General features: G+C 39.2%; 2 protein-coding genes across 3 annotated transcripts; one reads left to right on the plus strand and one right to left on the minus strand.

Moving 5' to 3' along the window:
* The first annotated feature begins 895 nt into the window (after positions 1-895).
* Positions 896-16,029, plus strand: trpc1 (transient receptor potential cation channel, subfamily C, member 1). Its single transcript, XM_055037526.1, has 13 exons — positions 896-1,448; positions 1,918-2,072; positions 2,520-2,621; positions 2,741-2,943; positions 4,492-4,623; positions 4,924-5,119; positions 5,953-6,289; positions 8,312-8,451; positions 10,198-10,347; positions 13,635-13,828; positions 14,243-14,444; positions 14,722-14,916; positions 15,535-16,029. Exons 1-13 carry the CDS (start codon positions 1,283-1,285, stop codon positions 15,760-15,762), a joined length of 2,400 nt encoding a protein of 799 aa, XP_054893501.1. The 5' UTR covers positions 896-1,282; the 3' UTR covers positions 15,763-16,029.
* A 138-nt stretch (positions 16,030-16,167) lies between these two features.
* On the minus strand, positions 16,168-24,391 carry pcolce2b (procollagen C-endopeptidase enhancer 2b). Of its 2 annotated transcripts, none has more exons than XM_055037528.1 (9): positions 24,215-24,391; positions 23,860-23,980; positions 22,529-22,784; positions 21,207-21,331; positions 20,950-21,086; positions 20,679-20,842; positions 19,619-19,702; positions 17,597-17,764; positions 16,168-16,251 (listed from the first exon to the last, which is right to left on the minus strand). In XM_055037528.1, the coding sequence occupies exons 1-9, from the start codon at positions 24,337-24,339 to the stop codon at positions 16,208-16,210; spliced, it is 1,224 nt and encodes a 407-aa protein (XP_054893503.1). In that variant the 5' UTR covers positions 24,340-24,391; the 3' UTR covers positions 16,168-16,207. The 2 variants fall into 2 exon arrangements, with proteins under 2 accessions (XP_054893503.1, XP_054893502.1); XM_055037527.1 differs by lacking the exon at positions 16,168-16,251 and adding an exon at positions 16,273-17,249.
* Positions 24,392-24,794: the final 403 nt, after the last annotated feature.

Consider the following 24,794-nt stretch of genomic DNA (forward strand, 5'->3'; position numbering starts at 1 on the left):
TCTTTTACTCTGATACCATGAAATGAATTAAACATACAAAGTCATCTGTAAAGTAAAAATAATGCATGTATGTAATGGATGTATATTAATCAAAATATAAATGCAGGTTTCATGCAAAGATCTGTTAGATCAAGAAACTCACCGGGCAGGTATGGAATGAAGTTAGACAGGAATGTAAATAAAACAGTTTCCTCAACTGAGGACACTGCAAGAAGCATTGCTTTATCCAGTTTTTAAATTATTTTATCGCTTAGCTTATAGATACAGATGCAAGATATGTAGATCAAGGCAATCCGATGCCTGCAATAGCCTACACCTTTTGCAGAATAGCTAATTTGTAATTCATCATGAAAAGAATATCAACTGCAAATCTAACAAATCATTTCTGACCATCAAGATCGACAAACCCTGCTAGGAGAACATTATTCACAGAAGCAACAAATAAGAGCAGCTAAAAACATCCATAACATTCATAAAGTGCCAGAATCTGTTGACATATTTGCCATGCACTCCAGAAAACTGTCCATTATTAAAGAATTCGTTAATTAATTAAATTAACAAACCTAATAAATCAAATGTTGCAATCTATGTTGTGCATGCTATATGCACAGCATGGTGACATAATAGCAGGTACTCCGAATGGTACACTAAAAGGATGGTTTGATGTTTAACAGTACAAAGTGCAAATGAATGCAATAAATGCATAAATTCTGTAGCAAAGCTCTGCCAATAACTTTCAGCATTGTGCGCGTTTTGCTGCATAACAGATAAAGCCTCTGCCTCTGCACAGCCTTTACGGCCAGGACAAACAGTACACAAAGCAGCACCGTTACGTAATTCTGAGTCACACACGGCGCTGCGCGTGCACGAAGGACGAGCGTGCGACTCGGAGGAGGAAGCATGCGCAGTAGCGTCCTCGTCGGCAGCATCAGGACCAAAAAGATCCCAGCAGCAAACCTGCGGTGTGAGACAGAAGATGGTGCGTGAAAACACGGCGGAAGGGATGACGGTTTTGTTCTTCTTGGCGGAAGCAGACGTTTGACTCTGTTAATCCAGTGGAATCGAGGTCGGACACTCGGCAGCAGACGGTTGTATTTAGAAAACGCAACCCCCTCGGAGCGTGTTGACCACACATGAAGATTTCTCCCGGTGACGACGCTGTAAACCTGCCCCCGTTCTGCTGCGACTCGCTTCGGGAAGGATTCCTCCACTGGTCCGGCCACACATAGTGACAATGGTGATGACGGGCTTTCTTGTGTGATGGTCGCAGCTTTCTAGTGGGATGCACATCAGTGCTTGGCCGTACTCGCTCTCCGTCGTAATGGCAGCTCTGTACCAGGGCACGGACACCTCCTCCCCCGACAAATTCCTGGCCTTGAAAGACGTGAGAGAAGTGAAAGAGGAGACGACGCTGGACGAGAAGCTCTTCCTGCTGGCATGTGAGAAAGGTTCGCCCAATCTTTTATTCCCCCATTTGAGCTATATTAGGCTTTTCATGTCCTAGAAGCTCGTGTTAACCTGCAGTGATGCAGCCAGTAGAACATAATCCGGGCCTGGATGTGTGACTGTCTGCATGTTACAGGATTCATCTGCTGAATCTCCACAGCTCCTAACAAGGACATGAAGCTGATGAGTTAAGCGCAGGTCAAATAGCACAGAGGCATGGGCATTCTCATCGAGCCATTGATAAGTTCACAAATTCACCATATAAAGCCTCTGCAAACACAGCGGAGAAGCTGTTGCTCTGCTTTGAGGGAGATGTTATTGTTAAGCAAAAGATTTAGGAGGCTGCTTCCTGTTCTGTCTCACCACTCTCCTTGTAACTACTGTTGAGGTCTGGCGGCGACTCCTGAAACATCTTCGAAAGAATCACTTGAAAGCTACTCGTGAGTTTTATGAACAATTTTGTCATCTTAGGCGACTATTACATGGTGAAGAAGCTGCTGGAGGAGAACTGCCACGGGGAGCTCAATGTCAACTGTGCGGATGTGCTGGGCCGGGATGCGGTGACCATCACGATCGAGAACGAAAACCTGGACATCCTGCAGCTTCTGCTCGAGCACGGCTGCCAGGTATGTCAGAAATGAGGATACAGTGACCTCCAAATGTTGTTTTGCAGGTCACCGAATTTACACTGGGAGATCTTTGTATCGTCTACATTGCAGTTCACATTTTTAATAGACCCTAATTCACACAAACATCAATGTGCTTGAATAATTATTCTTTTTTGGTAGTTATTCATCCTTTATATTTAACTTGCAAATGGCTGATATCAAACCTTCTTTGGAATAACGCTCTGTCAGGTCAATTTCATGTCCAATCTGAATCCAGACCTCGATCCTATTGAAATCCTTTGGCAATGCTTGGAAATTTTCTGCAACCAGTTTAAATGAGGTATTTTTCAAATAGGTAGGCTACATGTGAAAAACTGGTACTTTAGCAAAGCACTTTATCTTTTTCTTTCACTCTGCCTGCTTTTTTTCCCCCTTCTTTCTTCTAAAATTATGTTTTTCTGGAAGGCCACAGATGCCTTGCTTGTTGCTATAGACTCGGAGGTTGTGGGTGCTGTGGACATCCTCCTCAACCACAGACCAAGACGCTCCTCCAAGCCCTCTATCGCTGTAAGTCCCTTTATTGCAGGAGATTAAAACATCATTTCAGACTCAAATAACCAAGTACCACAGCGTGTCTCTTTTGTTTATTTGTTTTGTTTTTAATACTTGCTTGCTGTGCTTTTCAGAAACTGATGCAGCGGATCCAGAACCCAGAGTACTCCACCACCATGGATGTGGCTCCTGTAATCCTGGCAGCACACAGAAATAATTATGAGATCCTCACCATGCTGCTGAAACAGGATATCTCCCTCCCTCGGCCTCACGCTGTAGGTTGCGAGTGCATGCTGTGCAATGCTAAAAACAAGAAGGACAGCTTAAGGCACTCCAGGTACATGCTAATGCAGTGATTTATAGCTATTACAAAATGTCACAAAGTGGTTTTTATGATAGCTTGTGGACGCAAAGCAATCATTTATTGAAAATGTGCAGCAGGAATGCATTTAGATGGACTTTTGAATGTCGACATAGATGCAATGTGCAATGTGTTGTTATTTCTTGCTAAATGCTTAGCAAGAAACAGCATTTAGTATTTGTATTATGTAGCTGTTTTACTCTGACTTGTAAAAGAGATTGCATGTCTAACTTAACCAAAAAGGAATGAAAACCACTGTGTTTTACCCAGGAGAATTGATATGTTTTGCTTTCGGATTCCATCTTGGATTGAAAGATGTGATTTTGTTAAGTTATTTTGCTGGGCAATTTTATTTTCTGTCCCACGCAGCGGTCTGACTGAAACAATGTGTGACTTCTCTGCCAAGTAACACAGAGCTTTAAGCAGGTTCCAGCGGCTAGAAAACTCAATGTTTATTTTATTCAATGCATACTTCTGCTTGTCGGGAAAGTTGAGCGTTAACATTTACTTTTGAAGCATTTGTAGCAGGACTGTGCTACAAATGGTTGGTGCTGTAACATTACAACTACTGATGCATGTGTAGCTCAGCAGATTTCATGCTGCATCCTGTCTTTGTCATAAAGTCTACTATTAAGACCTTTAACTTCTTCCAAAAGCCCTTTTTTGCACATGTAATGATTTAAAAATACAAATATTACACCATCTACATTTATTGGAACATCTGGTAAAGATGTGTAAAAAACAATCTATCTTTTATTGCAGTAGTATAATCTCCCTTTGAATAAGAAAAATCCCATAGAATTTATATTTATATTGTTTTTATTAAAAGGATTCCGGCTGCTCTTTAGTTTGCAATTTGACCTTCAAAAGTCAGTAACTGGCTAACAGAAAACAGACACTTCCCTAAACTTTCCTTCCTATTTCCAGCCAAAGCAGTATTCTGGAAAGTGAAATAACTGGAACACTGATTAACTTTTTACAACAACCCATATTTATTTCCCCACTATGCACTTTGAGGGGGGCAATAAACAAAACCTCTAAAATTTTCTATTTGAGAACTGCAGTAAAGAAAGGGATTGACCAAACAACTATTTGTTGTAAAGTTTCTAAATATATATATATATATTTGTTTTTTTTACCAGATGTGACATTCAACAGCAAGTTTATCCAAAACCGCAAATAGTTTTTAATGTTCATCTTTTTTTCTTTTTTTTTTTTTTATACCATATTCATGCAGTTAGGCTGACTGGAAAATTAAGCCATACTAAATTATGTCACAGTAATTACTGAAGTTTTTTTTTTGTTTCCCTTTATTTTATATTACCTTTGTTTCTATTTTTCTAAATAAGCAACTATGATATGTGATTGCACACCAAAGCAGTTACACAGCGTTAATTAACTTTAATTAATTTATACAACATGTGCCCGAGTATTGGTTATGTGCTGTGTCAGTTGAATTCTCATTTTTGGGCAACTTCAATCCTCTCTTTTAAAATTTATTTAAAATAAAACTTTGTCCTTCAGGTTCCGACTCGACATCTACCGCTGCCTAGCGAGCCCCTCTCTTATCATGCTGACTGAGGAGGACCCCATACTACGAGCATTTGAGCTCAGTGCAGACCTGAAGGAGCTCAGCCTTGTCGAGGTTGAATTCAGGTTAAAATATTACTTACTCAGTCATTAGCCATCTTTTTGTTAATCTATTCAAGTCTCAGGTAATTTGTCCAACCATAAATTCATCTTTCACTTTTGGATTTATCCTTTAAGAAATAGTTAAATAATGCTGTTACTTCTGTGAGTAATGTTCTCTAGGGCCTGTCTGTTACATCAATCTAAAAAACTATGGAATATTAAAGTAAAAACTGTGCAGGTCTCTCCCTACAGCACAAACAACAATGCTATATAATAAGCTATAGAATCGAACAGGATATGTTTAAAGACCTATCTCCACTGTAGGAATGACTACGAAGAACTGGCGAAACAGTGCAAAATGTTTGCCAAGGATCTTCTGGCTCAGGCTCGAAACTCTCGAGAGCTGGAAGTGATTCTCAATCACACCTCCAGCGATGATCATGTTGACAAGAGGGGCCTGCTGGAGGAGCGCATGAACCTCAGCCGGCTTAAACTTGCCATCAAGTACAACCAAAAAGAGGTAGGCTAGAGAAAGTCTGCAACTCCAAAGCTTACAGGTTTCATTACTTTTTTTTATCTATCTCCTGTACTGTACTCGCTGGCATATGTATGTGCTACAGCAGCATGTTGTGAACCTGACTTTAGGGAACAAAAGTTTGGCAGTTTAAAGTGCTTCCTTAAGGCAACAGCAGTCAAAGATAAACTTAAAGTCTAAGTTTTAAATGATTTATAACCTGCAAGGTTCTGTGTGAAAAATGTGCCTTTTATTGTACAGCTAGCAGCCCAGTGCTTCCTACTTTAGAATGAAACATTAATACAGTTATATATAAAGCTACCCATGAGAAATAAGTACATACGAATCAGTGCAAAAAATATATATTTTAATAGCTACATACTGCAATGTAGAATATTTACACTTCTTAACTGTTTTTATATTTTCCTACACTCTCAAGAAATGTGAATATTATTGAAAACTTCATCAATCTCAGTGACTTAATTCACTAAGTGAAACACATTATGTAGATTAATTACACACAGGCTGGTGTTTTCAAGCCTTGATTTGCTCTTAATTATGACAATTTTCCTCTTATGGCTAATGAGAACATGACATTAAAATTACAATATTTAATCAGACCAATAATAAAATAAACATTTAAATACAGAACTGAATATGTTTAATACTGGCTTGTTATTTTCAAAAGGAGCTTTAAATCAGAGAACACATGTAATAAATTGAATAGGACAATATTTCATTGGGGTTTAACGTGATTGATTGACACAAAGTTAAGCATAGTTGTAAATAAGTTTTTTTTTTCTTATTTCTGTCGATTCCTGTGTTGTCCATCTTCACAGTTTGTGGCTCAGTCCAACTGTCAGCAGTTCCTCAACACCGTCTGGTTCGGAGAGATGGCCAGCTACCGACGGAAGCACACATGTTTGAAGATGGGCACGGTCCTGAGCCTGGCGCTGCTCTGGCCGCTCCTCTCTGTGTGCTACCTGCTGGTGCCCCGCTCCCGAGTCGGCCAGATAATCCACACGCCATTCGTGAAGTTCATCATCCACAGCGCCTCCTATTTCACCTTTCTGCTGCTGCTCAACCTGTATTCTCTGGTTTACAATGAGGGCAAGAAGAACACAATGGGCCCTGCACTCGAGATGATTGATTACCTGCTGATCCTCTGGATCATAGGTAAGGTATCTATCTGATGAAGGATGCGTTAGGTATGGTTTGGCATGAATACATAACAAACAAAAGAGGTCTAAAATGTGTAGAGAAAAAGTAATGGTAATCTACATGGTAAAAAGTGGTGGTGGCAACATCATGCTGTGGGGATTCTTCTCTTGCCAAGAACTAATAGGTTGGTCAGAGCTGTTGATGAAAAGATGGAAGAAGATCTGTTAGAGGATGCAACAGATCTTAGATTTTGAGAAAGATTCAGCTTACCGCAGGAAAAATAATCATGGGCTTGAATGGTCTATTCAAAGTCTAAACACAAATCGAGTCACTGAAACTGATGTTCACAAACACTAGTTTGACAGAGTAGTTATTATTTTGCAAAGAAAATTTGACAACATCTAACTATTTAAATTTTTGCAAAGCTAATAGACAAATAGGAACGAGGGAGGACCCTCGTAATTTGTGTCCCTGGGCAAAATACTTCCCCCAACTTGCCAGTCGGTGTTGGTCAGAAGGGCTGACCAACACCACCGAGTCACGACAGTCAGTCTGCCTCAGGGCAGCTGGAGCTACAAACCAGCAGTTAGTAAATTACTGACTAACAGGCCTCTGAATTCAACTGCACGCCACAGTTGCAAAACAAGTTATTATTTTCCCTCAACTTGTATTTTGGTCTATCACATAATGTCCTAATAAAATGCATTATACACATTTAGAAAAGTAAAAGATTTCTAGCTCTTGCAGCATGAATATTTAATCAAGACACCAAAATTATATCCCCCTACTTGCTTATCAGAGGCAGCTGAAAAGTCACAATTATAAATGGACCATCTCTGGAGAGCAACCTCCCTCCCTACCTTCCCCGTCTGCCAAGAAGCCATTATCATCATGCACTTTGGGTCTCGTTAATGGCTCTGGCTTCTTACTGGGATGTTTGTAAGTGGCTGTAAAATCCTGCTGTTTTCCCCCTAGCTCATTGTGCTATAGGTCTCATTCGGCTCACCGTTTGGTTAATAAATCATTTTATTAACAGCACCTGACAGGTAATAGAATTCTGTAGAAGAAGCAGTGAGATTAAAATTCGTTAAACTTATATAAATGGATGTTGGGAAGTTTTCAATTTGATATCAGTGGACTCATGACAAAAAAGTGAAATGGGGTTCTGCATGTGTTCCACAGAAGTGAAATAATTCTTTATCTATTGCAAAAGAACATCAGAGATCAGGTTGAGTATTTGTCAAGCTCTCTTTCAAAAGATGTGATCTGCACACCCGGAATCCTCTTGCATTAATACAACATTCTCTGTTAGGCAAGTAGACAAGAGGTGTCCGTGATTGCCCTTCTCCAAAATATTTTGTTAGCAGGATGTGAGCAGCTATCAAACTCCCTGCATGAGTTTATCTTTACACCCAGCAATCTTTTTTTTTTCCTGCTCTCTGTTGTTCGCTGTTTGTCTCCTGCTGCACCCATCTTCTCGTATTTCTCCTTTTTCCTTGAGCCAGTTATCTCCCATTAATGGAGAAATCAGATGCTGTAAGAGTGTGTGTGTCTTTGCACTCGGCTGCATGAACGTGTCTTAGTGTTTCTTATGTTGTGTTTGTGTGTCTCATTTCTCAAACGCGATGAGTGGGTGAAGAAACAGCTATTAGGGTTTTCTGTGCCCAGGGCTGTCACTTCTTTGCTGGCTTCCTTTTAAAACTCCTGACAGATAAGTTATCTCTGAATCACAGTACAGAATAACTACACATTGGCTGTTTTTATATCCTGTTTACATGCAGAACTAATGGATATTTTTTTCTGAAGAAAGCTACTTCCCATTTTTGTTAAATGCCACACAGTTTCCTAAATCTCACTAGACACAAATTTTTCTTCACTTTAAATACCAATTTTTGCATCTCATATCCCTTCTGTCCCCTACGGCTCAATCTGAGAGGTGACTTATGGGTTAATCTGAAAGAATGTTCCACATAGCTGCAAAAATCAGTGTGTCTGTTATGTGAGTGTATCTGATGATCAATTTCTGCACCCTTGTAGGAATGGTGTGGTCGGACGTGAAACGTTTGTGGTACGAAGGGCTGGAAGACTTTCTGGAAGAGTCCAGGAACCAGCTAAGTTTTGTGATGAATTCTCTCTATCTGGCAACCTTCACTCTTAAAATAGTTGCTCATAGCAAGGTAAACAGCACATTGCATTATTTTTTAAATTGACAACATAGCTAAGATCAATAGAAATAGTTCTGGTTGTAATTTTCCAGTCATAATGAAATCAATTGTGATAATTTTTGGGTTTACAGATGAATGAGACTGTATTATGAACAATTGCAACAAATTTCAACAAGAAGATTTGAATGCAAAAGTTGTTAAATTTTGGATAGATATTTGACCACTGTCAAATGCCAGAACTTTTAGATAAGTAACCTTTCTGTCAGGGATCTGTTTTTTAAGTCCACACATTTTGAATGGGATTAATGTTGTAGCTATTCCAGAACCTTAATTTTACACAGCTATGACCATTTTATAACAAGTTTAAATGCATTCTTGGTATTGTTGTTCTGTAGGAACATTGAACTGTGTCCAAAGTTTCAGTTGTCTGGCCCAAAATGTGTCCTTCATTATTTAGGATGTTCCAGACCAGCCCATAAACTCCAGAGATTGCTTTTTGGTTTTCTGTCTGTATTGAGCAGTGTCTGTTATCCTCTAGATTTCAGGTTTTATTTCTTGTTTGCATTTATTCCTGTAGTCTTTAGTTCCTTAGCTCAACCTTCCCCCTGTTAATTTAGCTCATGTTTTTCACCAGATCAGTTATCTCTCGCACCTGTCTCTCACAGTATTTAATTTCTAATCATGCCTTTGTCTGATGTGAGACCCTTGTGTATTTTACGTCTTTCAAGTTTGTTGAGCACTCTGGTCCATGCATTATGTTAAAATAAATCTTCATTAGGCTACGTCACAATTTGCATTTTGGCTCTATCCTATCTCCACCTTCACCAGTCTTGACAGAAGGTCAGCTGTGCTGCCTGTGGCATTTACAGATTTCACAAGTAATAATAAATAAGGAGCATCTAGTTCAAGTTATTGAATCTGATGACAGACCATGGTTAACATTTCGACAGTTGGATGACACACATTAGCACGTTGAAACTAAGACTCGAACAGTCAAAGCAAATTTCTGGCAATTAGGTTAAGTAAAAGGGTCACCACCAACATCCCTCACATTAACAAGAATTGCCTGCATCAGGGTTAATTGGCTCTGTTTATTTTTGAAAGTGCCACCAAGTGGAACCAAACAGCAGTACCATGCATCATGAACAGAGCTGTGCAAAGCAACAGCACTCATTGTCACAGTAGATTATTTATGTTTTCTTAATGGACCAGGAAGGGAGGAGAGTGGAGGGGTGGATGTAGCCAACCAGATAAAGAGCTCTAATCAGATGACAGCTTTACAAGGATCTCATGAATAGTTATAGTATTCCTGAGAAAAGAGTTAACAAACAGTGATCTTTTTTCTCTCCCTTATTATTCTCCTCACTGTGTGGGAGCAAATTATGGGTCTTTGTCCAAGCCAGTGGCTAACAGGAACATGTCTCTGTGTGAACAAAAAATATTGGATTGTTGAAAAAAAAAAAATCTATATGTTGTAAAAGCAAAGTGTTAAATTTTTTTTCTGGTCATTTTGGTGAAAACATTTTTTCCCCAACTGAGTAAGTATACTCAAATAAAAGATTGGATTTTTCTTCACAGGCTCGTTGTAAATTTTCAAGGGATGCAAAAGATCCACGTTGTCCTGTTTATAAAAATGAATGTTACCCCAAGACAGTTTTATTATTTGTGCTAAAACTGTCTGTGGTCTAGGATTTCAAAGCACTGAAATGTTCCTAACACAAGTGTCCGCCTTTAAGACAGTTTTCCCTTGATCTGCAGTTCAAAAATGATCAAGAGACAGAGAGGAAGAACTGGGACGCCTTCCATCCTATCCTGGTTGCTGAGGGCCTCTTCGCCTTCGCCAACGTTCTGAGTTACCTGAGACTCTTCTTCATGTACACCACCAGCTCCATTCTTGGGCCACTGCAGGTTAGCAAGCACTTATGTAAGAGTTATGAAGCTACTTTTTTTCCCTATTTTTTATTATATTTTTGTCACACTTGCACAGACAGACGATCACACCGCCCACTCTCTTCCCCTCTCTGTTAATGTGATAACTCAAGGGCAAGCCCACTCTAAATATCACACCAGCTGTGCTATTCTGTCTGATAACATCATCATAGGCATTCAGTAGAAGCACATAGAATTCTTGTAGAGGATGATTTTTTTCCTGTTTGTTAACGAAAATGACTCAGTGTACTAAACTGTTCTAAACCGTCTCAAATTGTTGTAACTTACATTTACCATTCTGCTCCTATTATTTTTTGAGGTAGTTTAAAACTAATAGTTCACCCTGCTTTAAACTTTCTCACAAAGAAAGTTTGTGAGGATCTGCCTGTTGTGTTCCTGCTGTGTTCCTTGACCTTCACGATGCAGATTGTTCACTGAATGTTTTCTGACAAAACAAGGCATTCACAGATCAGTTCAACACACACTGATATTATATTAAACTGAGTTCTATGTTGTAATCTCTGAAGTCAACCTGGTTTTATTTAGGGTTACCAGAGTGAAGACAATTTGTATTTTCTCAAGGCACTGTAAGTTAGAGTCAAGCAAAAAGCATTCAACACATTTTTCCGTCCATTAAAACTTTAATAAGTTTTGTTAGTCTTGCTAGTGTTCAATGGAAATCTGTTAATTTTTTAGCAGTACAATTGCTCTGATTAAAATGATTAAAATCTAAGCATCAGCTTGTGAAATCTGGATTTTACATTTTCCACTCATTCTCTCCTGTTATTTCAGAACCATCTGTGCTCCCTGATCTTAAATCATGACATCGCCTTCTTGGAAGATTTATAAAAAAACATCCAGTGTCCAGATTTCTTCTGGGTGTCTAGAGTTTTATTTTCTCTCCACTATGTGTGTGTTCTGTTACGTAAAGCAGTCCTCAGGTATGCACTGACATATTTCTAGGAACAGCTTCCTGTCATTAAGTCTTGGTTACAGTTTGTGGTTGGATAATAACACTAATTCCCCACTGCCAGCAGTAAACACGTAGGTTCCAGCTTAAATCTCTTTCGCCTTTCTGCTTCATCTCTTCCCCGACTTTCTGCCTCACTCATGCATCAGCACGTGGCCTGGCAGAATGGAAAAATGATTAGCTCTGGAAACAGACGCTGTACTCACATGGCAGACACACCTCTCCCAACAAATGTGCACGCACCCACACATTTTAGCACTCTCATGATATCTGACCGAGACAGTCTTCCATCCAGCCACACCCAGACATCCCCCTTTTCCATGCAGACTGTGACTCATGATTATGGGGGTTGCAGGCATACTTCCCCCCGTGCTGAGTTTGGAAAGGATGATTGGACGTGTGTGAAGTTTGCTCGCAGCTCAGACTTAACCTCACTGACAGTATTAATCCATCATACCTGATGGTTAACTCCATACAGGAATGCACTTGAGAGTACAAACACAAGCTATAGCCCAGCTGTGCAATATATCTTATTTTAATAGGGTTCTGAGTAATTGCTGTGGGGAGATTACATTATAAGTCGTAAAAGAAAATGTACTGTAAAAATTGCCAATATTTACACCGAAACATCCTGTTCTTCTTTGTACGTATGTTATGGTGTTGTATGGAGATACTCATTCAAACTTATAAGTAACACCGGTGTGTAAAAAGCCTAAATAAAAGGCTGTTTTATTGCAGACTGAAAAAGTCAGAAAAATGTAAGCACAATAACAAGATTCTCAGGGCCTCTATAAAATAAACACACCCACATAGTCACTGATCCTCCGTTTTACTTAACAGTGGAAAGCTTTAATACATATATTTGTTTGTTTTACAGCAAGCCCATGTGCAATGTTTGTTATTAAAAGGTTGTCTTTGTCTCACTCAAAGCACACAGTTCCAGTCAAAGTCCAATAGAGTTTAGCAAACTTCACACCTTCATGGTTTTGATGGCAACCTCTGTTTTTCTGGCATACCTTCTGCACACCCTGGGGCTTGGAGATAGCATCTAAGACAGGGGTCTGCAACCCATAGCACCCAAAGAGATTTCTTTTTGCCTCCTACTAAATTAATTTTGTCTTGAACCACAAAACCTTCATGACCTTTCCAAAAAAAAATTGTCTTGACAAGTTTTATGATATTTGCATTTTCAACTATTCACCCATCACCTTGTACTGATGCCTTCATTTTTTATTTTCTTTTTTTACTTTTTCTACCACGATTGCCATAAAACCATAATATTTAATCAAGAAAACAGTATTTGGCAGTGCTTGCGCTACACATTAAGCCTTTTCAGTCAATGTTAGGAGCAATTACATCCAGGCTCTGTTTGTATGGTTACTAAACTGGGCTTTATGTCATGCTTGCCAAGAAAGGGTACAACCTCAACTCAGCTCTTAAATCACCCATGCACATAGTGGCTGGGGAATTTATATATGACAAGAGAACAAATCCTGCTAACAGACCTACCCTTCTGCTCAAACACGCTGGTCGTCACTCACTCCGCGGTGCAGGCAGAGCGGTTACTCTGGAAACACTGAAGGCTTGTGTTGTTACGTTGACAAGCTTGTTTATTTGAGCATCTTTTCTAACAGATAGGGCCACATAGATTTAGAAATAGTAACCTTTGAGGATATTTTTTTGTCTCCTTTGTTTTCCCTCATGTACACAGGACCCAGAGCTTCCCAGCTGCTTTTCCACTTCCCTGTGTGAACACTGGTGCTTTTCAAAAACAAAGATGTAAAAATAGGCAACCAGGGTACATAAAGAAGTAAAGATGGACCAGAACATCCTGCTTAGTTTGCTGTGGAGCTGTGTTTTTATTTGTTTTTATGCTATATATGCCTGAGTAATCCTTCTTGCACTACATGGATTGTAAATATGTACTTGTTGTATATACAATGGTTTATATTGTTTATTAGTACTTATAGAGACCAAAATAATATTTTTTGTTTAATTAGCTTTGATTTGTGATTATCTTGTAAAATATTTATTTAGTTGTCGTCTTCTAATTAAAAGCATCAAAATAAGAAACATCAACCCACACAATGTGCTTTGATGCATTCATTTTCACAAAGAAAAATCAGCTAAAGATTGGGGGCATATGCTTTCACAAACAAATTATTTTCTGTTGGATTTAAAACTTCTTCTGTAAACAAAACCGCAGCGACTTCTGCCTTGTTTGTGTGTGTGTGTGTGAGTGTGTGGGTGTGCATGTTACCAGCACTAGAATAACAGACATATTGATGTCCCACAGATCTCCATGGGTCAGATGTTGCAGGAGTTTGGAAAGTTTCTGGGCCTCTTCCTGCTTGTGTTATTCTCCTTCACCATTGGGCTGACCCAGCTCTATGGAAAAGACCACGCTAAAGACACAAAGGACCAGATTAAACAAACCAAGGACTGTGAGGGTATCTTCTGCCAGCAACAGAGCAACGATGCATTTCACACGTATGTGCAAACTTAAAGCTATTTTTTAAGACAATGATTACTATTTAGAATACTCATTAAGAGATGCTGAAATTATACTGAAGAACAAATGCAAAGCAAGAGTTATTGCACAAGTATTAGATTATCTAGTATTTTGCATATATTCATATTTATAGTTGAAATTATCCAGAGAACTTAACATGGAAGAAAGGGGATATGTATCAAAATTTCTAAAATTATTTCCAGTTGTTAAATGTAAAAAATCAGATATCCAAAAGTGATTCCAACACACTAGTTCAGCAAGCACATCCTCCTTGCAGCTTTGAGTGATGGCTACAGGGTTGGAATTTATAGCTAGGTTAAAAGTGGTTATAGGTGCCAGATGTTTGGCCGGCAGCCATGCTTGTATTCAAGATATTGTTTTCTGTTTTCCAGGTTTATGGGGACCTGCTATGCTCTGTTCTGGTACATTTTCTCCTTGGCGCATGTTGCGCTCTTCGTCACCCGCATCAGCTACACAGAGGAGCTGCGCTCCTTTGTCGGTGCCCTGATCATAGGCACCTACAACATTGTGGTGGTTATCGTGCTGACCAAGCTGCTCGTGGCCATGCTCCATAAAAGTTTCAGACAAATTGCTGTAAGTTTAAACACCATTTGGCTCATCAGTTGTCTCAAGCAATTTGAGTTAATCTCAGAGCAGAAAGCAGCATCTGCTTTCACTTACTGTTAAGAATAGATGTTGCTTCGAGTCACCCTGAAATGCTTCACAGATGGCAAATTATTTCTTTGTGTGTTTGAATAATTGTTTGATTCTTATTAGATTAAACTGGTGATTTTGCATTTACAAGGTACTTTCACTTGAACAGTTTAAACTTCAGATAACGACAGGTAATCATTTTTTATGCTTTCTATAGAATCATGAGGATAAGGAGTGGAAATTTGCACGGGCCAAACTGTGGCTCAGCTACTTTGACGACAAGTGTACCCTGCCCCCACCTCTCAATATCCTGACCTCGCCAAAAACCGTCTGCTACCTGGTGACCAGCCTGAGGAAGTGGATCTGTTCTCACACTTCCAAGGGCAAAGTGAAGAGACAGAACAGTCTCAAGGTGAGAAAGATAATCACAGCTAATCATCATAAAACTTGGCATCCTACGTTTTCAGCAAACATCTCATCTTGAAGCTTATTTAGATACTACGTACAAATAACTTTTGGCAACCCTTTCAAATAAGGCAGTTGTTCAGTCATTTTCTAATTGTACCATCATGAATTTTGACATTTGATGTGCTGAATATGAAGTTTTTCACCTTTCACTTTTTGCAACTTATCCTTTTTGTTGTAAAATGATGATAGACCTCAATTATTTTGGAAACAGGCCTATGCAGAGTTTATGGAGGTTTTAGTCATAAAAAGTCTTAAGAAAGAAGCCAATTAAATTGTAGGGCTTAAAAAGTGTTAAAATTGACTCCATCTTAAAACTAGATGTGGTTTTCTTCTTGTAGTTTTCCACAGACCTTACATTTTGTCATGCTCTTAGTTTTTATTCAGATATTATATTTATAGCAGATGTCTGATATTTCCCAATATTTAAAACACTAAAGCTAACAGAGTGTCCACATTATTTTCATTATGACCTCTGAAGGTATTGAAAACTGTAACTAGATCTCTATGGTTTCCAGAATGTCTAACCTTGAGTCTGAAGCCCATCGGTGTGGTTACCTTGCAGGAGTGGAAGAATCTGAAACAGAAACGTGATGAGAACTACCAGAAGATTATGTGCTGTCTAGTACACCGCTACCTGACCTCCACGAGGCAGAAGATGCAGAGCATGGATCAAGCCACAGTGGAAAATCTGAACGACCTACGCCAAGACCTGTCCAAGTTTCGCAACGAGATGAGGGACCTGCTGGGCTTCCGCACATCCAAATACGCCATGTTCTACCCAAGGAGTTAAGGCAAAAAACAAACAAACAAAAACAGACTCGTTCCTCTTCCTTCCTTCTTGATGAAATCTTTGCTTCATGTCCCCCAAGCATGTGCAATAACTCTGCTCTTTGAAGTCTCTGGGGTAGTTTTAAAACCTGGACCTTTATTAAAGAAATATGTATTCACCAAAGCCTCAAGACTCAGGCCTCCTCTTTATTCAGCTATGTAACCTTTACTTTGTAAATAAAGAAAGCCATTCTTTTCGACAGGAAAATAATAAAAGATTTGTGGAAGATTTGGACTTTCTTGGTGATGACTTGCTTAAAAATCTGAGACAAAGCTAGTTTTTCCTTCATAATTTTACTTAAAGGCAGTGGGTGTTGATCCAGAGGGAGTGCTGGGGCTCCCACCTCTCCCTTTTTTTATTCTTTTCATCAATTGTAGCAACAGTCTACTAGTAGTCCATGCATATGTCACATCGCGTGCCTGACCCACCTCCAAGCTAAACAGGGCATAGCTTCAAACAAACAGACAAAAGAAAAATGTCAGAGTTTTATTAGGTAGGATAACAACAATGCTTTATAAATAATATTTATAATCTTACTTATATGAAAATAATTGCCTTAACAAGAAGGTGACAGTATAGAAATGACATGAGCTGATACTGAAGATCTGTGTCAATAAATGTCAGTATTTTAACATAAAATTGGAAAACCACTTTGAAAAGAATGAATTATTGCACTTTGGTCACCACATTTACAACATCTAAACTGTTCCTAATAACTAAACAAAGAATATTTGTACCTGATTGTAAAAAAAAAAAAAATCACATCAGATATTAGAAAAGAATGTCAAATTCAAGAAGCCTTATTTTCACATTATAGTCAACAGCTTAAATTTTGGATTCGTTTGGATAGCTTGGATTCGTTTTAAAATGAAAGTGCCACTATGGGATACCAGAACAGATGTGCAGCTCAAAGAAAGAAATAAATAAATGGAGGAATGTTTTTCTAACTGGCTACAATTTAATCTCTGTAATCGTAACAGGAATGCAGGGAACAATCTGTGGATAGAAGAAGAAATCTGAACTCATTGTTTGCTCATTAATCTTAGTTTTAACAACTAAACAGCAGACAACCTGCAATTACTCAATGCTGCATGAGTTGGCAAAAAAAAAAATCGTCCTAATAAATAAACCGATGTGTGTCACCCTTAATTTATTGAAACAGACACATTCATTGTCTTGCTGTGCCAGCTCTACACCCGGATTTGGTTTGGTGTCATTGAAAAGGAGCTTTGTTTCCTGCCTAATTGTTTCCATCCACGGCTGAGCCTCTTCAAGCAGGAGCAGCGCAGCAGAGATCCTCAGCGCGACAGGGAAAGATCAGCACTGCCTGTTTTTCAGAACATTTAGTCCTTTTCGGTTCTTCTTCTTAAAGGCCATGACAAAGTGGTGTGGGGCGATCTTCCCCCGGCCCTCCTCGTCCACCTGACCCATGAAGATGTAGTTCAAGCCTGGTGAGGTCACACAAAAAACACCTGAATGCAGTGGCGGGAACGGCAGAGACATTCAGGGAGGCCCGACATGAGAGTCTGCATGTGGCAGGTCTGTATGCCATATGTTTATATGAACACATATAAACATATTTACTTGTTGTTGACTGTTTGGACAGTGAGTTCTGCCGCTTACCTAACACCTCAGATAGATCGGCAAAGGAGCAGAGGAGGCAAACTCAAAGCCATTTCTTATTTAAAACAGTCAACCTGGAGCTGCATTGTAACTATGAGCATTTTCATAACATCATTTTTTTTAAAACATTTGAGAAAAGGCTATTTAATTCCAGCACTATTATAGCACATACCTCGTCTGATTAATGGACACTTTTTGCACAGGATAATGATCTTGGTGCTCATTGTCTTCCCCGCCTGCTGGATTGCCAGGCTGCCTTCTTTATACACATTGATGATGGAGATGGTGGCGTACATGCTTCCTCCTCTCATCGCTGCAGTAATGACCGTTCCAGTTATCACTGTCACAGACACAAAAGAAAGGAGAATAAGGGATGGCAAGCAAAGGTGCTTAAATTGTAGTAATTATGCAGTTCTGTATGTGTACTTTCTGAAACAATTTTACTTCTTTTAGATCTCAATGAGAAGATTTCCAAGTTAAATACTGCAGGTTTTTATAAACAAGTCTACAGCAAGTTTCTTGTCAGTGGGGGGAGGAGGGCTAGGGGAAAAAAAGGAATGTAAGCTAAGAATTTAACAGCTGCAGTGCAGAAAATTTCAGTTTCATCTTTACTGTAAACGAGATGAGGACAGTATTTGTCCAATCTTTTTTTTTTTTTGCTCTTTTATTATCTTGTCTTTGAAGTGCAGTGAAGCTGTAAAAGTGTCGTTGTGAGTTAACAAGATCGTCTCTGAAAATTTGATGTTGAGTCACAACGCCTCCTGCCTGACCTTTCTCAAATCTCTTCGTCAGCCATGAGCTATAAAGCTCCTTTATAAAGTCAAACAATGCAACACCAGAGGTATCATTGACACAGAATGTCAAATACAGTTTTACTGAGAAGTTTACATAAACCCAACATGTGCATAAATTGTCATATTGATGTTGAGCTTTTAACTGTGTATTTGAACCTTCCTCCTATCTTCTTTGAAGATTTAACGATTAAACATAAAACATTACAAAATTATTTCGAGAACAAGAATCAGCAGCATAAGTTTGATCTTAATTTAGATCCACTCTTATCCATACAGGGCTCAGAATTACACATGTAGACGCAAATATTTATGTTCAAGTAATTGTTTGTAACTTGATAATTATTATTGAACATTTATGTCTTGGCAGTGATCATAATTGCGTGCATAATGTGAAATTTAAAGCATAGCAATGGAGTAAAATTAAAAGATCAGATCTCAGCTCCAGAAACAGTCCATAAGAAACCAATTATCTTCTAATATAAAGCAAAGCTTCCACTTCCCCCAATGTTAAAACAATGCAATGAAGTGGGGGTTAAAATAACTTCCTGTTTAGTCTGACCGGAGCCTCCAGAAGAAGGACTCAGTGTTCTTGTTCCGACTCATGGAAACACAGTAGCGGCTGGCAAGTGACCCTAGAGGAATCATAGATGAAGAGAACCTAAAGGAAAAAACTGGACACTCTACACTGATGGCACCACTATGTCTACACTGACAGACCTGAGAATATCCAGAGTGGCTTTCTCAGTCAGTTGCTGCTGTTACACAAACCAGAGAACCGCTTTGGACGGATCTCAGAGAACTGAACTAGATTAAACACCAGCTGTTTTAAGACGTAAAACATTGATTAGACAAGAATGTTTTCAGTCTACTGTCTCACCACTTCTAACATGAGCTAAATTCCCCCTAACCACAACATGCAGGGGATATTTTCCACATCGTTTGCTCATCGGTTTCTGGCTCAAATCCAAGTGCAGATCTAACACGTAGGCAGCTAACATCCCGCAGTCTGTTTGTTTTACACCTAGTTACCTTACGGGCTCTAGGAGTGTGTGTGTGTTCATGTTCATACTGGAGGTTACTGTGCACTGAATGTGTACAGTACTTCAGTTTCTGACTGCCTATCAAGGCAGTCTTTCAGTTGCAAGACCAGAAAAAAAAAACTTAAAAAAAAGAGAGAGGACATGATCAGGACTGTAAACAGCTACTTACAGGGCGGGAGTTGGCTGTCAAGACCTTCAGCTGATATACTGATCCTCAGCTGAAGGGCTGGTTGGGATTAGCATATTTGCAATAGTTCCACAACCCAATACACACCCTGGCAAGTCAATATCAGCTGTGATCTATTAATTAGGGTCATTTATGAGGGTTATATGAACCACAACTTGCATTGATGTTCTCACCAAAATTGCTGGAGCAGTAATTGCTCTCAAGGGTTCCTCGTCTTTTGCATGTCTGCTGACACAAGGCAGCGGAATACTTCAGAGCTGGAGGGGGGCACACAAATGCACATGTAAATTTATGCAAGCATATAAGTTATGGATACATCTGCAGTCTTGTGGTTTCCTCACTGGATACTTTCAGTTGCACAATACTCTCTTCGCTGTCAACTTTGAAGACCAATAATTAAATAATGGAATGGAAAAACATCTGTTTTTCAAGTTCGAATCTATAAAGGGAAGAAATACGGCTTCAAGAAAATACAAGGTGACTGACTAAATATGTTTTTACTGGAAAGAGGAACAGCAGGGAGGAAACAAACAGAAAGCAGTATCGCAGAATGACGTCATCACATGGGGGGTCTGCCAAAATAACCTGGCCTGACTAAGGGAAAAAGCAATAGTGTGTGGGAACATGAGTGAATATGAAAAGAAGCCATTATTGTGGGCACAAACCCATGTCCACACTGCAAGTGAACTTGTTTAATGCACAGTTTACTCAGGGGAAATGGTAGCAAACACACACTTTTAGGATCAACTCTGTAGGAATATGTGCTGCTAATGGGGACTTTCCATGTCCGGGATTGTACCTTGTGCCTTTTCACTTCACTTTTCTATCTAAAATTACTTTTAGTGTGCAATGCTGTAACACAAGAACCACTTTTTTTGTCCTTTCATCAAACATGTGGGATTTTCCAAACACTACTCAAATAGTAGGTGCTGGTGCCTATCTCCAACTAGCGTTCCAAGTGAAAGGCGGGGTACACCCTGGACAGGTCGCCAGTCTGTCGCAGGGCTTGAAAATAAATATTTTTAAATTATTTTAATCTACTTAATCAATGGACTCCAATTAATGGCTGTATTTTTCTATATTTTTAGTGTGAGATCATGCATCTAAAATTAGGTGTTCCCAATAAGTGTGAGATGTGCAATAATTAGATCAACAAATGGATATCCAACTATTCTTTTAGTTGATATATATATATTTTCTTTTTTTTTTTGTAGGAATCAAGTTACTACATACGTATGGGCCTAGTAGTGACCGGCTGTGTGGTGGTGGTTGGTGGTGTGGTGGTGATGGGCAGCTTCTTCGGTCTGAACTTGTAGTGTCCAATGAAGCCATCCGCAGTCAAGCTGAGATCGGACAGGAACTGGATCAGGAGGTGATTCCCCTCCGAGAACACTGGTCTAAAGAGCAGTGCAGAGAAGAAGGATCGATGATGAACTGAGATGAAGTCACAAGATGGAGATTTTTACTAGGAAATAGTACCTTCTGCATGACAGAAATCACCTACGCTGGGGGGCTGTCTCCGCAGTATTTGCCGATTCTTTTGGCGTCATTTATTTCTGCCCCATTGAAAATGGAGACGTGGTCATAGCGGCAGTAGTTGTCCCGCTCCACGTCGAACTTCTCAAACTTTACTTCGATAATCTGCAGTAGTAAATAATTCACAGATGAATTGTCTTTTCTAAGTAATGGATACTGCACAAAGTATTCGAATATATGTTCTTTGTATTTATTGAGGTGCCTCTGCAGTTTCAGTTGACTGACCTGGTTTTTTGGAGCCTCTATATGCCAGAAGCAGGTGACACCAGCTGGATAGTCCTTTTCAGGCCAGTTAGGTGTTTTAAAAGTCCCAGAAGGCTTATCAAGTCTGCCTCCACAGTACTGGTCACCTATGAAGACAGAGGGGGAAATGTCAAACTGCTTTTCAGTGGATGATTTTTCAAATGTTATTTATTTCTTAAGAGCTCCTCTAAAATGTGTTCAGTCAGTGTGAACTTTTGAACTTATTTTTCTGCATGTGAAAAGAATTTGACTGCTGTTCCAAAAATAGAGCATGTCGTTTTCTCAGACATGAACTTATTTTTGTTGCTACGATAAAGACATAGTTCGGCAAACTGGATACCGACACGGTATCCATTACAAGCATGAACATAGCTAGGTACAAGGAACCATCCATTAAAATTCCACAGAAAAGACGGTAGATGAGACATCAAACTGAAAAATACTCATTTATCTCTAAGTGATATTTAGACCGTGGCTTTTAACTGAATTCCTCCCCAGAAGAATTACAAAAAAATAAAAATAAAAATAAATAAAATAAATATGTACATCATGTTGAGAGTAAAAACTGACATGCACCTCTAGGTTACTTTGCAGGAACTTTTGTTTTTAAGTCCTGTACTGGACAATTTAAACACCAAAAGCTAAAATGCAAACAGCACTTTCTAAACAATTAAGGTCATCTCCATTGACCAAACTAGTTCACATTTCAAAATTCAATACTTTTCAAACATTCTGGAAGTTTCAGCTTTTTTATTATGTTCCACAAATCGTGAAACAACTCGATTCTTAAGATGGCTTTTAATTTAAGCTACTATTCTGCTAAAAAGCTACTTTGATGCTTTCTTTGACATCAGAGCTAAATAAATTTTATTTCAAAGAGTAAAAAAAAAACAAATCAATTAATTCAAAGAGGACTTGCATTACACTACTTTCTTTTTCTTTTCTTCTTTTTTATTGACTCTTATCAGTGATTTCTCAGCCAGCAACTCATGGGTTTCATGGGTTTGAAAAAATAAGACTTAAAAAAAAAATTTAATGTAACTCTGTAAAAAACAATTTCCTTTTTTAGACCTTGTCATTTTTAGCTTTTGCACAGTTTAGCAATGTGAAGATACAGTGCCAACTTTGTTTTCTTTTTTATTACAATCTGGAAATGAATGAAAGAAAATTCTGTCCTGATATGACATGGTGTAGAATCCCTTTATCTTACACAGTTAGAGAACAATCTATTTTGCAACACCATCACAGTTCTCCATACTGTCAGAATATATTTTCCGTAACCATATTCCTATCTTCTTGCCTACCTCTCTCATGAGGATAGCCAGCAAAGAAATCCGCAAGGAAGCCACTGCCAGCGGTGTTGGCATCAGACACCATCTGCAGGAGCATCTTGTTGCCTGCGGACACGAGGGATCCGGGCTTGAAGGTCCCACAGAAACGACCAAGTCTCTGCCCATTGACATGACCACTGTGTACATCCACGTAGTCGTAGCGACAAAGGTTGTCGTTCTCCAGATCAATGAAGCGAAATGACAGTACGACCACCTTGCCTTCAGGAACCTAGGTTGAAAATTTCACACAGCATAGAACACAATAGAAGTTAATTTTTCAATGATGACACAGTTTCACTTGCTCCATGCACTCCAGTGCATGACGTTAGTCAAAAGTACAAAACAACTTATTACTATTATTAGTATAAGTTTTATTATTATTAATGCAAATAATTCATTAAGAATAATAAACTAGTATCTTCCACATCAAATATGATATGCGTCAAGACACAATAAATGAAAGAGTGCAGCTCAGTCTTTCATCCTACTTTTTTCATCCCTCATTTTGTGAATGAGTTCAGACTGGCACAGAGGTTCACCTTCCAGGACAACTTGTGCGGATTTGAGTTTTCCTTGTGTTTATTTTAGGTTTCTGTGTCTATTGAGTCTCTGTGTTGTCCGGTATACCCCTTCATAGTTCCCAACTGTGTCTCCTTTTCCTGATTACCCACTTTATATTTAATCCCACCGTATTCCTAGTTCCTCCTCTTGTCTACCATCAGGTCTGTTGTTGGTTTTGTTATACCACTTGCTAGCTTTGAGCTTTTAGCTTCCTGCTCATTCTGTGCTGCCTGGATTTTGGATTTTTGGATTTCTAACTTCATTAAATTGTCATTTCATTTAACTAACATGGGTCCACAGCGTCAACCTCACCATCTCTCACCGCATAACATGGCACGACTCTTAACATACATCCCAGGGAATGGTTCAGGTCAAAGCATGTTAAGTGTTAAAATGGCCCAGTCACAGTCTGGAAACTTTTTTTTTTTTTAAAGATACATTTCTCTACCAATTCTGCATATTCCATAGGCAGAGCTGGTAGGAACACACTGTACAGAGAACCATCTTAATCAGCTGCTGCTTTAAAGTAGAGTTATCTAAGAGGGCCGAGCAGCCAAAGAAGGAACAGACTCAGTCTGATGTGGCTGCTCAGAAGTATTTTTAGAATGAAACTAGTAGTTAGATCTGTCATATTTGACTAGTTCAACTCTTTAGAATTTTTGGAACTATCTAACTTTTTTTCCTCCATCATGGTCCTAAGTCGTGGTTGACAAACAAGTAAATATGCAGCTAACTGGACTCACTGTGATTCTCCACACACATTTGGTGTTTGGAGGGTAAACTCCTGGGTAACCTTGGCTTCCGATGACTCCAGACTCCCCTGTGATGTTTCCGCCACATGGAAAGATTGTTCTGTAGGGGACACTTTACACACAGTGATGACATTATAACAAAACAGGATTTAAAAAAAAACAATAACAATAAATAATGTGATCTGAATTTTAATAAGTTCTTAGCAAATAAAAACACATTGGATGCTTAAATATATGACCAGAGGCGGTCCAGATTGCAGAATATTCCTCTCGAAACCTCTCCTGTCGTCCTCGCCACCCTTCCTGTTACATGCATTCGAAATAATAAGAACATAAAGATATCTACCTCCCCTGAGACTGCGCACAGACTTCTGTGAGGAAGAGCAGAGTCCATGCGCAAAAGATACTGCATGTCCTCCACATGGTGTCGTGAACGGAGCAGGCGCTGCGCCTGTTTTCACTCCGTGGCATTGCGCTCAGCGACTGAAGCTGTGGAGGCGATGGAGGGGGCTGCTGTGCCCAGGAGCTGCTGTGGGGAGTTTGAGCAACTGCAAGATTGAGCACATGAATATAGAGTTAGTCCTGAGCTGTAGGAGGGGACGGAGCGCGGAGTAATAAAAAAAGGGAGTGTGGAGGGTGTATAATGACTTCTTACTTCACCTGGCCTGGAAAGCACTAAGAAGATGGCATGATTAAACTTGACTGAGCTTTCATGCATGGTTTGACATCCCTGTAGCCAAATTCCTCCTTGTGGCAGGGCTTGAATGAAAGAACTCTCTATTCCACTTTTTAGGGAATTGCAGTCCAATTTAATTTAATTTAGTCCGGCTAAGACAGAAAAAAGAAAAGAAAAGCGGGGGGAGGGTGGGAGGAAAGCAATATTAATTTTAATAATAATAAAAAAGAATAGTCACGAACGTCGAAAA

This window comes from Poeciliopsis prolifica, unplaced genomic scaffold (assembly GCF_027474105.1).
Source record: "Poeciliopsis prolifica strain line A6 unplaced genomic scaffold, Auburn_PproV2 SCAFFOLD012, whole genome shotgun sequence".
NCBI classification, from domain to species: domain Eukaryota; kingdom Metazoa; phylum Chordata; class Actinopteri; order Cyprinodontiformes; family Poeciliidae; genus Poeciliopsis; species Poeciliopsis prolifica.